This window comes from Brachyhypopomus gauderio, unplaced genomic scaffold, assembly GCF_052324685.1.
Source record: "Brachyhypopomus gauderio isolate BG-103 unplaced genomic scaffold, BGAUD_0.2 sc63, whole genome shotgun sequence".
Lineage (NCBI taxonomy): Eukaryota > Metazoa > Chordata > Actinopteri > Gymnotiformes > Hypopomidae > Brachyhypopomus > Brachyhypopomus gauderio.
The window spans coordinates 1,853,363-1,867,508 of record NW_027506884.1 but is presented as its reverse complement, the minus strand read 5'-3'; the positions used below and the strand labels follow the sequence as shown (position 1 = coordinate 1,867,508).

Below are 14,146 nucleotides of genomic sequence, written 5' to 3'. Positions count from 1 at the left end.
GTTTATCCAAACCTACTCAGAAGCTGGACATCTTCATACTGAAACTACATTACTGACAGCCATGGCATGGTCCAACCCAGTGTTCACACCCAAAAGATCTGACATCTGTGTAGTCCAAATTTCTATTAACTGCATCTCTGTTAACTGCAGTCACTGTTTGTAGAATTCAAACAAATTGTGCACATCTACTTCCCTTTCACACATACGAATAAAACTCCAAATGGCCACAGATTCAAAGCCGTCTATCCAGCTGAGAATGTCTGTGGCCGGCTGGCAATCTGACAGATCGGGTGATGAAAGAATGAACAGGACCCCTACAGCAGGGTCAACTCCCCACACGTGGCAGCAACTTACTCTGAACCAACCTCTACCCAGCATGCACCTCTTTCTCTCTCATACATCATACTTGTGCCCTGTCAGACAAACAGGAAGTCCCCTAGGGCCTACAGGTAACAATACAAGTTAAATATATGCATCGGTGGTGGTGTTTAATCAATTTAAGAAACATATCAAAATTGTTGTTGGCCAATAATTGTGACTACCCTGCTATTGATGTACAAACTGCATTGTACTGTTGCAACTTTGAGTAAAGTCTGACAGAGAGGCCCAAACTATTGCCTCCATTTGCAAACGTTCACCATGTTGTAACATTAGTAACACGGGCAATGTAGTACACGAAGCTCCAATGAAACCCAGTGAAAGTCTGTTACATCCCAGAATGCCTTGCCACAATAGGATTTGACAGAATACTTCCACACTGTACTGACTGGGTGCTTCGAATGAATAAATGTCTAATAAATGGGGTGGTGTGAAGAAATAATGTACTTGTCCTCTTTCTTTTCTGAGGGTGAGCACAGCTCCATTTCATTTCACATTCTCTGCTGTGTAACCATTTTATCCAGATAAAGAGATATCACAATTGTAAATGGTACATAGGTTTTACTTAGCTGGCGCTTGACATTTGCTGATTTAAGGCAGATTTTTTAAATAAGTAATGTATTTTGCCTGGTGAATTGAATTGACCTCTTGAATTGATCCTGAAATAATAGAACTGACCCAAAACTCTGACCCCTACAATGACCTCACCCACCTTTCCAGTTACCCTGATGTATTTAGTCCTGAGCAGTTATAATGGATCCTGACAGGCCATAGATGTTAGAAGTGCTAGCTTGTTTATATCTCAGATCAATTCTTTCATGGCTCACTGTAGTTTAACCCTGTTCATGGTATAAAAGACAAACTGAAGAATTTGACTCTGACCCTCTCTTAGATACTACCTTACAGTGCAGGAGCTTTACCTAGCAGTGGCCATTTTGGTATGTTTCTGGATCTGGAACACTGTAGTGTGGCTTTGTGAGCATACTGTGCATAATGTGATCATTAATAAATGTAAATATTTAAGGAAGAACAAAATTATTAAACTATTATACTATTAAACTATACTATAACTGTTGGTGAAATGGCTGTATAGACCCAACCTGTGCTGCCAGCAACCAGCAGGGGGTCTAGGTGGCATACTAGCAGAGATGTCAATTCCAGGTTCAGAAAGTAGAAGTCCTCACCAGGATTTTGCTCAAGCTTGCTAGATTTGCTAATTAGTGCAATCCAGGTAAAAATTAGTGGAATCAACACAATCCAGGAAGCCTGAGCAAAATCTTTCTGAACCTGGAATTGACACCTCTGCATACTAGTATAGCAAATGTTCTTAGCCCTGAGAACTCCACTTCCCAAGATCCTTTGGGCTAATCAGCACTAACTGAGTGCACATGCTGGGCTGTCTATTTTACATCATAAACTATAGCACAGTATTAATCTTTTGTAGAGGGATGACTGATATGGTAAGAAAAACCAAATAAAAAAAGGTGGAACAGCTCAAAAAGTATAGAAATGAGCTAAAAGGTAAATAAGACAGCTCAAAAAGTTAAAGAGACTGGAAAAACTCTCTGGAAGGAACTACTGTGTTCATGTATTTACAGTCATGGCCAAAAGTTTTGAGAATGACACAAATATTATATTTTCACATGATCTGCTGCCCTCTGTTTTTTATGTGTGTTTGTCAGATGTTTTTATCACATACAGAAATATAATTGTAATCATATTATGAGTAATAAAAGCTTTTATTGACAGTTAGAATGAGTTAATGCAGCAAGTCAATATTTGCAGTGTTGACCCTTCTTCAGGACCTCTGCAATTCTCCGTGGCATGCTCTCAATCAACTTCTGGACCAAATCCTGACTGATAGCGGTCCATTCTTGCACAATCAATGCTTGCATTTTGTCAGAATGTGTAGGTTTTTGTTTGTCCACCCGTCTCTTGATGATTGACCACAAGTTCTCAATGGGATTTAGATCTGGGGAGTTTCCAGGCCATGGACCCAAAATCTCTGTTTTGTTCCCTGTACTCACACTAGGCACGGTTTGCTGGTTCCGTGCTGGGGCCCGGTTATCCCCCCTCCCCACTCCCCCTCTGGCCTGCACTCACACTGGCTTCATCAACCCGGCCCGAGCACGCTTACGTCACCACAACGCCGCTTTATTTGGAAAAAAAGCGCGCTCACACAACACTATGGAGTTCACGATTCTCTTTTTATTGTATTTTTGGAGTCGTTTTGGGAGTGCAGAAACACGGTGCAATCACAGATTTATCGATAATTTAACACAACGATTGTCTGCTAATCGCTTTGCCGCTATGACTGTTTAACGTGAGCGTCGCATCACTGATGTCATGTTTGAGTTCCAGCGAAATGAACCAATCACACGAGGCACCAAGCGGGCCCGGGCACGGATAGCGCTCACACTAGAAGCCAACCGAGCCCGAGTCCACATGAATCGTGCCCTGGCCCACCTCTTCAAGCGGGCCCGGGCACGGTTAACTGATCCGGGCTCGGGCACGGTTGGAGCGATCACACTAGCCAAACGAACCGTGCTTCGGCAGGGAACCGTGCCCGGGCCCGGATCACAGAGCCTAGTGTGAGTACGCCCTTAGTTTTCACCTTTGCTTTATGGCAAGATGCTCCATCATGCTGGAAAAGGCATTGTTGATCACCAAACTGCTCTTGGATGGTTGGGAGAAGTTGCTGTCGGAGGACATTCTGGTACCATTCTTTATTCATGGCTGTGTTTTTAGGCAAGACTGTGAGAGAGCCGATTCCCTTGGCTGAGAAGCAACCCCACACTTGAATGGTTTCAGGATGCTTTACAGTTGGCATGAGACAAGACTGGTGGTAGCGCTCACCTCGTCTTCTCCGAACAAGCTGTTTTCCAGATGTCCCAAACTATCGGAAAGGGGATTCATCAGAGAAAATGACTTTACCCCAGTCCTCAGCAGTCCACTCCCTGTACCTTTTGCAGAATATCAGTCTGTCCCTGATGTTTTTTCTGGAGAGAAGTGGCTTCTTTGCTGACCTCCTTTAGACCAGGCCTTGCTCCAAGAGTCTCCGCCTCACAGTGCGTGCAGATGCACTCACACCTGCCTGCTGCCATTCCTGTGCAAGCTCTGCACTGCTGCACTGATGTTAGCTGGTCCTTTTAAGGCAGGGCTGCAATGAAGTTGAAATTTGTTTTGGGGGATAAAGTTCATTTTCTAGGCAAATATTGACTTTGCAATTAATTGCTGTTAAGCTGATCACTCTTTATAACATTCTGAAGTATATGCAAATTGCCATTATAAAAACTGAAGCAGTAGACTTTGTAAAAATTAATATTTGTATAATTCTCAAAACTTTTGGCCATGACTTTGGGGACAAGATCTGCATCCAGTTTGAACACTGCTTCTTTATTGTCTGGCTTTCCTTCCATTTAGTTCTCCATTGATTAGAGGTGTCGTTACACTAAACACACACTGCACAGGATTTTGTATAGATATGAGTGGGCTTTGATGAAACTGTTCACCAGGTGAGATTGATGTGATATTGATGTCATATTAAATAATATTTTTTTCTGATTTTGCTTACATAAATAATTTGAAAAAAGATTCAAGACCAATGCATAAGACAGATGCATATAATATAGCTCATTTAAACTCCATAACATATATTCTAACAAAATAACTACAATTTAGGGTTGAGATGTCTTGAAGGATAAATAATCATAATATTTAAGTATATTAAACAAGCATCATATCATCAATAGAATTGTTATGGTATTTTTCATTATTTCGACATTATTTAAGCATTATTGATCAGATTAAGAAGATGCATTTTTTTTCCTTCCTTTTCAAGAACAACCTTCAGCTGTTTCCAGTATATGGTGTTGGTTTTTTAAAATCCTATAGGTAGGTCATAAATATCACACAGAAAATCATGATAGGACTTTTAAAACACGAACGGAGAGGCTTCTCGACGAAACTAATGGATTTTATCCAAACATCACCTGGCGATAGAGTGACCGTCTGCACAAGCTCGTGCGCCCTCGTGCGGTTATAAGAAGTATTACATTCACTAGGAGGACAACGCGATGTCTAGAGAGGTAAACGATATTCACGGCTTGGAATGGGTGTTTGATAAATAGATGACCTTTCTACGGGTGATTCATTGTACTGGGAACCAGAACCGTCTAAACTGATTATTTAAAATTCATAATTGTTTAAAGGAACCTGTCATAAGGCACCTGCTCCCTACCACGGTAAGCCAACATGTCATTTAATATTTTACAGACTAGATTAAGGCGTTGTAGCGGAACCATAAGGTTGTCACTGGTGTAAACAGCATCATGGGCTTGTTGGTAGTTGAATAGCGAACAGATAAGTTGGAGAATTTTTAAAGTGCATGAAAATAAGAGTAACATACGTAGTAGCCAACATTGTAGCTACTGTAGGCTGATGTATGGCTTTAGGCTAAAACCAACAACCAACCAAGGTATACATATATACATATAATATATATTTGTATAAAATATTATTGTGGTATTCATACGTGTTTTGATTAGTTTTGTTTTTGTTTTTTATGCCACGCTTCTTTTTAACCCGATTATTGTTTATTTACGCCGTTATTGCACGGGCAGCCGTCCACAAGGGGGCAGTGTAACAAAGGCGCTTGTGATACCCACATAAACATCCATATACGGTTGCATAAATGCGCAGTTCTTTTGTGCTGGGTGACTGTAAAATGAACAGAATGTGAATTATGCATCAACATTTTCCTTTTTCGATATCACATGTTCCAAAATGGGCTCGAGCGCAGTTTAAGGGAAGGATCAATATTGGCAGTGTCAAAGGGTGCTTACTTCATGATAAACAGCTTCTGGGGATGAACTTTGAACCTGAGTAACAAGAGTATCCATACCAGAGTCACTGATCCATACCCATGGTGCCCTCAGAACCAGAGGCCTTCACTGCAATGGTGTGTCTGCGTGCAGCGTTTCTGCCCGCCCTCCTGCTGGGCTGTGTGACTGCTGACCTGGACACCAGGAGAGGTAGAGCATGTTCATCTGGGATTAAGGGGGGAGTTTCCATTGATCTGGGGCCCTGAGATGTAACAGCTTTAAACACTGACTGTGAGCTTCTGCGCTGTTCTCTTGTTCATATACTTTCTGTTAGAGCTTTTTTTAAGGTTTTATGACTGTAGATCCCACAGTCCAGTACAACAGTAATTATAAGAGGGTATTAAAGTTATGTTCTACAGTACAGTTGTTTTGGTTACTCAGGTATGCTGGTTAATGCTCTATGAAACTGGAGTTTATTTTGGGGTCGTTCCTAAAGCGTCTGTCCCACCACTACCACAGTGTGTTGCAGTAACATTTCAGCACAGGCTGCTGTGTGTGTGTGTGTGTGTGTGTGTGTGTGTGTGTGTGTGTGTGTGTGTGTGTGTGTGTGTGTGTGTGTGTGTGTGTGTGTGTGTGTGAAAGCTAAGGAAGAACTGCACTGATCAAAGACAGGTGACTGTGCATCAGCCAATGAGATGCTTCAGATGTAGATGTGGTGAAGAATTAACCCCACCCTGCTCCCCACCCTGCAGGCCCGGTGTTCCTCCACCCGAAGGAGGCGAGTCAGGTCATTAGCCGTCCAAAGAGAGCTAACGAAGGAAACGAAGAGGCCGGCCTCCCTCCCAGCCTGGAGAGAGAGTGTATTCAGGAGGTGTGCAGTTACGAGGAAGCGCGCGAGGTGTTTCAGGACACTTACCGCACTGTGAGTCTCTGATCGATCGCACCTTCCTGATTCCATTAGAAATCAGCAGAATGTTTGATGCAGGCTGTTTTAAAATACTTCTGGGGATGAACTGAAGAGTTGGTATGCTATATATATATATAATGATATGCAATTATATATACACTCTGTTTTCCTTTTCCTTAAGGATATCTTCTGGTCCGTGTACATTGGTAAGTAGACAGTGTTGTACATAGTGTCATTTGACTGTGTTAGATGTAAGTTGAAAAAAACACAGAAGGATTCTTCTGACTTGTACAACCAACCACATGTTTGCTCAGTTTCTTCATCCTCACTAGTCCAGAACGGAAGGTTTATTTTCTCTTGTGTCTCCAACCATTTTGTAGATGGAGATCAATGCGTTGACCAGCCCTGTCAAAATGGAGGCATGTGCTCGGACAGCGTTGGTGGTTATGACTGCATTTGCAAGTCGGGGTTTTCAGGAGTCCACTGTGAGACAGGTATGGGGCAGAGGAACCGTGGACTCATCTCAGACCCATAAAAACTACAACATTTCTTTTTGTGCCCTTGAGAGCCTCTATTCCTCTTGTGAGCAGCTTTTGTGAATATCGTTTGTTTGACCTGCTTCTCTGTGGCGTGTCTCTCACTCAGATCGGACAGTGTGTGTCATAGACAAGTCCAACTGCACCCAGTTCTGTAAGCCAGGCTACCACTCCTATCAGTGCTCATGTGCAGACGGCTGGAAGTTGCAGGAGAACGTGAAGTGTGTTCCTGCTGGTGAGAGCCGCTTTTGCTTACTGGTATATGTCATGTGTTTATTCTACGTATTGCACGTGTTTTTAATGTTTTATTATTTAAGATGATATTCCACAAGATACTGCCACATGAAGAAAAAAAAAAAGGTTTTAGCTTAATAGCTGAGTCATGCTAAATGTCCATTTGGTGTGGCTTTAGTTGTTCATTGTTAAAATGATATTGTTGAGATATTGTTTAAAAAAAAGGAGCAAAGCACGTAGCAATAATTCTTCAGTGGAAAGTCAGTGTATTTTTTTTTCTATGTCAATCAATAAATCAAATTTTATTTATATAGCGCTTTTTACAACAGTTGTTGTCACAAAGCAGCTTTACAAGTGCCGAGTCCTAGCCCCCAGTGAGCAAGCCAAGGGCGACAACTTCACGTGGACAACTTCACTACGTTTTGAGCATAAAAGGTGCGTTGTGTTTAAAATGTTCCCAGTGCAACACCCTTGTGGGAAAGTGAGCAGTCTGAGCCAGTGGGACAAGAGACAGTCCAGCAACACACAGTCGGACTACCAAGGACTGAACTGCAACGCTGAAGAGTGTCCGTGGCAGGTAGAGTTCTCCGCACACCCGTCCATGTCCCGTACGAAAATACGGTACCAATACGGTACCACGCTGCCACCTCTGTGTCATTACTTAACTGTCGCTTTTTAAGGCCTTGCTCCGTGGTACCAGCTCCAAGGGCTTTTGCAGTGGCGTCATCCTTAGACACAACCTGGTTCTGACCACCGCGCAGTGTGCCAACAAGCACAGTGACTTTCAGGTGGCAGTGGGTGAGTGTTTACGTTTACTGCACATGTTTTGAAAAGGAAAATCAGTGCAGGTCAGAGCTGCTCCTAGCTGTCCGTTTTCTTATTTCGTAACACTTAACAGTTTCAGAATGCCTGTTTGTTTTCCCTCAGCACCTAAATTTAGATACGTGATTTTAAATTTTTCGTGTTGTTAGCCTCTCTTCCAAATGGAATGTTGTTGACATTCTATTGCACCTGCAGGCAAGAGGTTCCCATCGTACGAGTCTGGAGAACAGACCCTCTACGTGAAGCAGGTCCACGTGCATCCGCTTTATGTGGAAGGTAAACCAGACAATGACCTCGCTGTGGTGGAGCTGAGAGACAAGATCATCTTCAAGAAGACTGTGTTGCCAGTCTGTCTGCCTGAACGAGACTTCGCAGACAGCGTGCTGATGTCGGGAAAGTACACGGCCGTCGTTACCGGCTGGAAAGACACAGCTGAGTTCCAGGGGAACCTTCTGCTGAATCACCTCTCCTACAGCAGCCTGTCCACGTGTGTGGAACACCACTCTGGCCAGGTCAGTAGATCTAGATCATGTAGCAATACGTCAGGACCATGAAGTAGCTATACACCGTTTTTTCCATGGTTGGCAATTAGTGTGTATCTACATGAAACAATGTTCTGATGTCAAGGTTACAAACAAGATGGCGTGCACCCAGCCACGAGTCAAGGCAGACTGCGTCTTTAGCTCTGGCAGTCCTGTTCTCACCTTATACCGAGAGGTGTTCTTCCTCACGGGCGTGGTGAGCCACTATGAAGGTATGGACTGCAAGAACGGCTACGTCCTCCAGAAGGTCTCTCGGTTCCTTCCCTGGCTGAAGCCTCTCATGGACTCTACAAGAGGTTAAATGGTAACCTCATTGTTTGCTCATTTGTCATAACCAAACTGGCATATTCTGTTTTCTGTTTTCCAGTGACCTACTATGTACTGTTTTTTCCCCATTTTAATCAGTGTTTTAATCCAAGTGTATTCAAGCACATCAGATTGTCTTAAATCCACCTTCAGTATAATGTTTTGTTTTGATATGTGTGCTTTAGAGATTTCTCCATAAGGTGGCGCCCTTTCCTTCATAATAATCTCTAATATTGGTAGGCATTCAAATGTAATAGATTTACTAGAATAACAGCATGGCTTTTACCATCATAACCTTTTAAATGATCCATTATACCAGATATTACCACTATGTGTTTTCCTTTTTCCACAATAATTCCAACACATCTGTGCAGGATAGTATCAACTCTGTGCAGGACAGTCCCATTCTGAGACACATTTATGCATTCTAAAAGACTTGTAACAGGATTGTATGGGGCTCCTAATACAATACATGTGTTGATCACTGTTATCCTAGGACCAGTGACCCACTTCAGATAGACATGCATGAGTGCTGTACTGTACAGCTCAAATTATAATATATTATTGAACTGCAGTCTGACAGTGTCCTTTTGGCACATTAATATATTATATTATGATTGCACACTTGACTGAAACTAACCAATAAAAACAATCACCTGGAAATGTGTAATAACTGTGTGTGCTCCCCATGCATTCACACGTATAAATATTACTTAGATTTCTTTGTTTGGCAAAGGAATGAAAAACCATATATGCTTACATTAGTAAGGGTAATGCTCAAAACTGACATTCATCTTGCAACATTTGTAAAGTTATTAACTTTACAAGGTATTAACCTGTGGTCACCATTTGCAAAGTGGATTTTAAGTGCAAATTATCATAGCATGCTGTGATGGCCCCAAAATGGGTTTATGACTCCTTAATTACATAACAGATATTTACAGCATGATCCTCAGAGCCTAAAGGTGTATTTCTAAACTTTAAGGCTCCTGACTGTAGTTCCCTATTTTCTGGTTTCTTTGGTAACTGCCACACAGTTGAGGTTGGGCCACAGTAACTGACATGAAAGATAAAAAAACAAAAACAAAAGCAAAGTCAGCGTCCAGACCTGTTCACACATTGTCCGATGGTCAGCGCTCTAGCTGTTTGGCCCTTGCATTTCTGTTCCCATGGTATCCTCCTAGGAGACCTCTCCTGGTCTCCAATAATCTCTCCGATCCTTTTTTTGTGGTGCCCAATAGAGATGAATCTCCATAGTTCCTCTTCCTTCCTTCGCCTGGCCGGGGAGCTTGGCCCTGCCACCTCTGTTTACCCGCCTGCCTGGAGACGAGCCTCCCAGGGCTTGATATATGTGGAGGAGACATGAGGAGACTTAATGTGCCGTAGCACTACGGGAAGTGCAGCTACCATGAATAAGTTCTAGTGGGTTTCTCAATAGCTGCTTTGAGAGTGTTAAGCCACCACTGGCTATTGAACACCGAGGGTCATTTTCACCAGTGTACTGGATATGAAATAAATCAATGACCATGAGTTTAGAGTGTAAAACATCAGTTTTAACTTTCAGTTTGTATCTGTACTGGTGAACTTTATGTGAATCCAAAATTTTTACACACAGTCCTCCCTCTTCAGGAGACCATACATCTCTGGTTTGTTGGCTGGTTTCTTACATTACCGGTTATATTGTCTAGACAGTTCCTGAATAAAAAGGAAGGCAAAACACATGATGTAAATCAGACTGTAGAAGCAGTTGTATCTGAATCCGCTTGATGGTGTCTCTCAACATGAAATGTCAACACCCCAAAAACAAGCCGATATCACCAGTGATCTTAGTAAAAATGGAAGATCGCCTGACCAAGCAAAACTGTCAGTTATTCAGAAAATGCATCAAGAACTGAAAGGCCAGGTTACGGTATGCTAAAACGTAAGCTAAATGTCTGGAATCTTATAACAAATGAGAAAAACATTAACCACTAACAGAGAAAAGGAAGCACCAGGGGGTGTATGGGTGTCGGTGAAACTGGCTCAGTTGTCTGATAAATACAAAAGTGTACAGAAGCATTATCATTGCTCAGACCCACATTAATGTCTCCAACCCCCTCTGCAACAGTGTAGTGGATTAATGTGGTTCAAAACAAAATGGCATCAATCACTGAGGATTGTGTTAATTTATGTCATTTGTCCCTCGAAATGGAAGACTACAAATAAAACAAGTTATGTGTTTTGGTACTGTATGTGTTTGACACAATACATGACCTCTATTTCAGTTTAATCTACTTTAAATACATTGAAGTTGGCAAAACAAATTCACAAAGCTCCAATCATGTTTGTGTCCTAACTAGTCTACAAACCTCTGGAAGTAACCTTTGTCCTGGTTTGTCTTTTGTCACTTATTTGCTTTGACTTTCCCATTGTCTTGTGTATTCGCAAGTGGATCATCTTACATCTAATCTCCTCAGAAAAATCTCCTTTAGCCATTTTATAGATAGACACGAGAAAGCATTTTACAAGTTACAATACTACATGTGTATTATATGTATGTGTTTTCTGTGCTGCAATCATACATTCCCTAAAGCATCTTTTACCTCTACTTCACCAGCGTACCCAGTGCAATCTTCACTGCACTCTATAACAGGGCCGACCCAGTGTGAGGGTGGAGTGAAGCCCTCCGTAGATTAGTGCACGATGTGAGTTTCCACTCTGTTGGGTAATTGTGCAGGCTGTGGACATTTGAATCATTGTTCTGGTGCTCTAGTTTTTCTGCAACCTAGAGCCACTTTGTCTCTGCCTTTATCTCTTTCTTTTCTCTCTCTCTCTCTCTCTCTCTCTCTGCATATGTTTTCATATGTGTATGAAGACCATACACAGATCAACACAGCTAAGTGTGTTGTGTTTATGTTCTCCAGATGTAGTTGTGATATGTATTAGCCAAAGGCCTTGGAAACCTACAGAAAGGTTGAACTGCACCTCCCAACACCACCACCGTCTCCCCATCCGGAAACAAACACAATACAATACTGAGTGATCACCTCACATCCCCTCTGAATAACACTCTGTCGTCATTGGTCAGACCGGGACAGGAAGAAGCAGTGTCACTGTTCCTTCTGGATTTGACACGCAGTCCAACATTCAGAAATATGGATGCCCACAGTCTCACTACAGAAGAGCAACTGGGAAGTAAACAAAAGATGAAACCAACCTCACATGATGGAGCAACACAAATACACAAAACAGAAATATGACAGCATTGCTGGAAATGAAACCTTCAAATGCTGCATTTATGGAAAAAGTAAAAAATAAATAAAAACTTTACTAAGCTGAGACATTAAGTTGTAACATTAACATTAAACAAAACACAACTGATTACAAATCATTTCATTAATTCAAAAGTGCTGCATTTGAAGTCAAAAACAGAAAAGTTCACGGTCACTAGCAGCAGATGTTTTCAACAAAGAGGAATGTGAAGGTCTCCTCTACACCGGCTTCTATAATTACTACATTTCAGCTCAGCAGATCAGAAGAGAGAAAGACTAAATACAGAACAGGTGATGGTGATGTAATTATGTAACTATAGTCAGTACTTAAGGGAGATCAGATACCTCAAAAACATTTAAAACATTTCATGCTTTATTATTATACATATAAATGTAAATAATGCTCCATTGTTTTCATAATCCAAAATAAATGTAAGTTTAAATAATGCTCAATTTTCAATTCCAGTCATGTTTATAGATTTGGGTGTTACTGTTTAAATTTAGATCTTTTATTCTCCAATTCAGTCTCCACCTGTATCCTGGAATAGTTATTCCTTCCTGTTAGGTTATGAAGTGAGAGCCTCATTTTAGAAATGACAAAATTCTATTGTTTACATAAACATAACATAAAAGTATATGATAGGTGAAATTAATGACATTCTCTTTTAACAAATTCCATTCTAACCTCAGAGTGAGCTGCAAACATTTTTATCTGAGAAAATGTAGGAGGAGTTAGGGTTAACTTATTTGGCTTGGCTATTTCAAGTTATTTGTCTAGAATAGTTTGGTTGTTGGTGTGTGTGTGTGTGTGTGTGTGTGTGTGTGTGTGTGTGTGTGTGTGTGTGTGTGTGTGTGTGTGTGTGTGTGTGTGTGTGTGTGTGCGTGGAAGAAGATGCTAGAGATGCATACATGCTAGAGGCCATGTTCAGAAGGTAGTGAACAGGTCTCCAAGATCTATGCCAGGATCAGCAGGCGATGGAGTAAGACAGGACAGGACTGAGCCTTAAGGGCCCCGCAGACACGAAGAAGAAGAGATGGAGGACAATGGGGTGAATGCCTGTAAGGCGATACATATTAGTTGATGTGCCTTAGAAAAGTCATAACCACAACCCCCAACCACCCACACACACACACACACACACACACACACACACACAAACAACATAGCTGTCTTAAAATAAGACCATTTCCACGCTGCATTTTGATGTAGTTCACCTTCATGGATGCACACAGCGTGCGTTGGGGGGGGGGGGGGGCTCACAATAGCTGAGCTCATAAGAAAATACTGACAATAAAGTGAACGCAAGTGAGATCTCTGTGGAACACAGGTAATTAATAAACGTTTTAAAAGGTGAGATGTGATGTGTTCGACTAGCTCAACATTTGTAGGTGTGTATTTGTATATGACAGGTATTTCAGATGATGTGACAAAGTTCTGGACATAAAACATGTAGTCAGCATATTTTGTTTTTGATTTGTGCTTGTCCAAATAAAAAATGACTAAATTTAGCTGATATCATATGTGATACAGTGTACACTGTGTACAGTGCTATGAGGTATTATACAACGAAGAGTCATTGCTGCTATAAATACAGCCTGCATGTGGGGGAAACCCTGCCTGCCATGCTTTGATTTAGCACTGCGAATTCCACCGCTAAGCATGATCAGACACAGTGAGGACAGTGCGGTAGAAAACCTTTCCACAGGCATCTGGGTGTTAGACTCACTGTTCTGTAAGCAAAGACAGGACTGGACACAGAAGGATCTAAGACATTACTGCAGCTCTAATGCAGAACACCGTGAAGAACATGAAATGTTATCTGACACAGTGCTGGAACTGTTCAACTGCAGTATGCTAACAGTATGTCAATATACAGGGAAAAGCTGGAACAAGTAGGTTATGTAGGATGTTATTTATCAATTTATTGATGCACCAATATGTTGATTGATTGTTTGGTCATCGAGTCATACTTCATTAAACATTCCATAGGTTCAGGAAGAAGGGTAGAAGACCTCTTCTCTTCTAACCACTGAATTGAGTCATATTGGAAGAGTTTGGGTGGATTACACTGTACAATCCCACCCTGTAAAATCACATTCTAAATGCCCCTTCTAGCCAGCCGTCTCCCCAGTCAGTCTGTGTCTGTCTACCTGGGGATCAGATCTTGCCTACTCCCCAAACCCCCTGCAAATCTCTACACTGTCACACTCTCGAAAAATCTTCATTTGAGGGGTGGGTAGCTGGCAGAGATAAGTTATGCAAATTTTTGTTAATGTTACATGGTGCGTAGTATTGTCAAGGATATAGTATTGTCATCTTTCACCGATGGATTCATCTTTTTTTTAA

At 41.7% G+C, this 14,146-nt stretch overlaps 1 protein-coding gene across 1 annotated transcript; it reads left to right on the top strand.

The window, feature by feature from the left end:
- The first annotated feature begins 4,439 nt into the window (after positions 1 to 4,439).
- On the top strand, positions 4,440 to 10,188 carry proza (protein Z, vitamin K-dependent plasma glycoprotein a). The gene is made up of 10 exons (XM_076988714.1): positions 4,440 to 4,622; positions 5,316 to 5,411; positions 5,954 to 6,123; positions 6,290 to 6,314; positions 6,489 to 6,602; positions 6,754 to 6,879; positions 7,340 to 7,455; positions 7,559 to 7,676; positions 7,896 to 8,212; positions 8,328 to 10,188. Exons 2-10 carry the CDS (start codon positions 5,336 to 5,338, stop codon positions 8,541 to 8,543), a joined length of 1,278 nt encoding a protein of 425 aa, XP_076844829.1. The 5' UTR covers positions 4,440 to 4,622; positions 5,316 to 5,335; the 3' UTR covers positions 8,544 to 10,188.
- Positions 10,189 to 14,146: the final 3,958 nt, after the last annotated feature.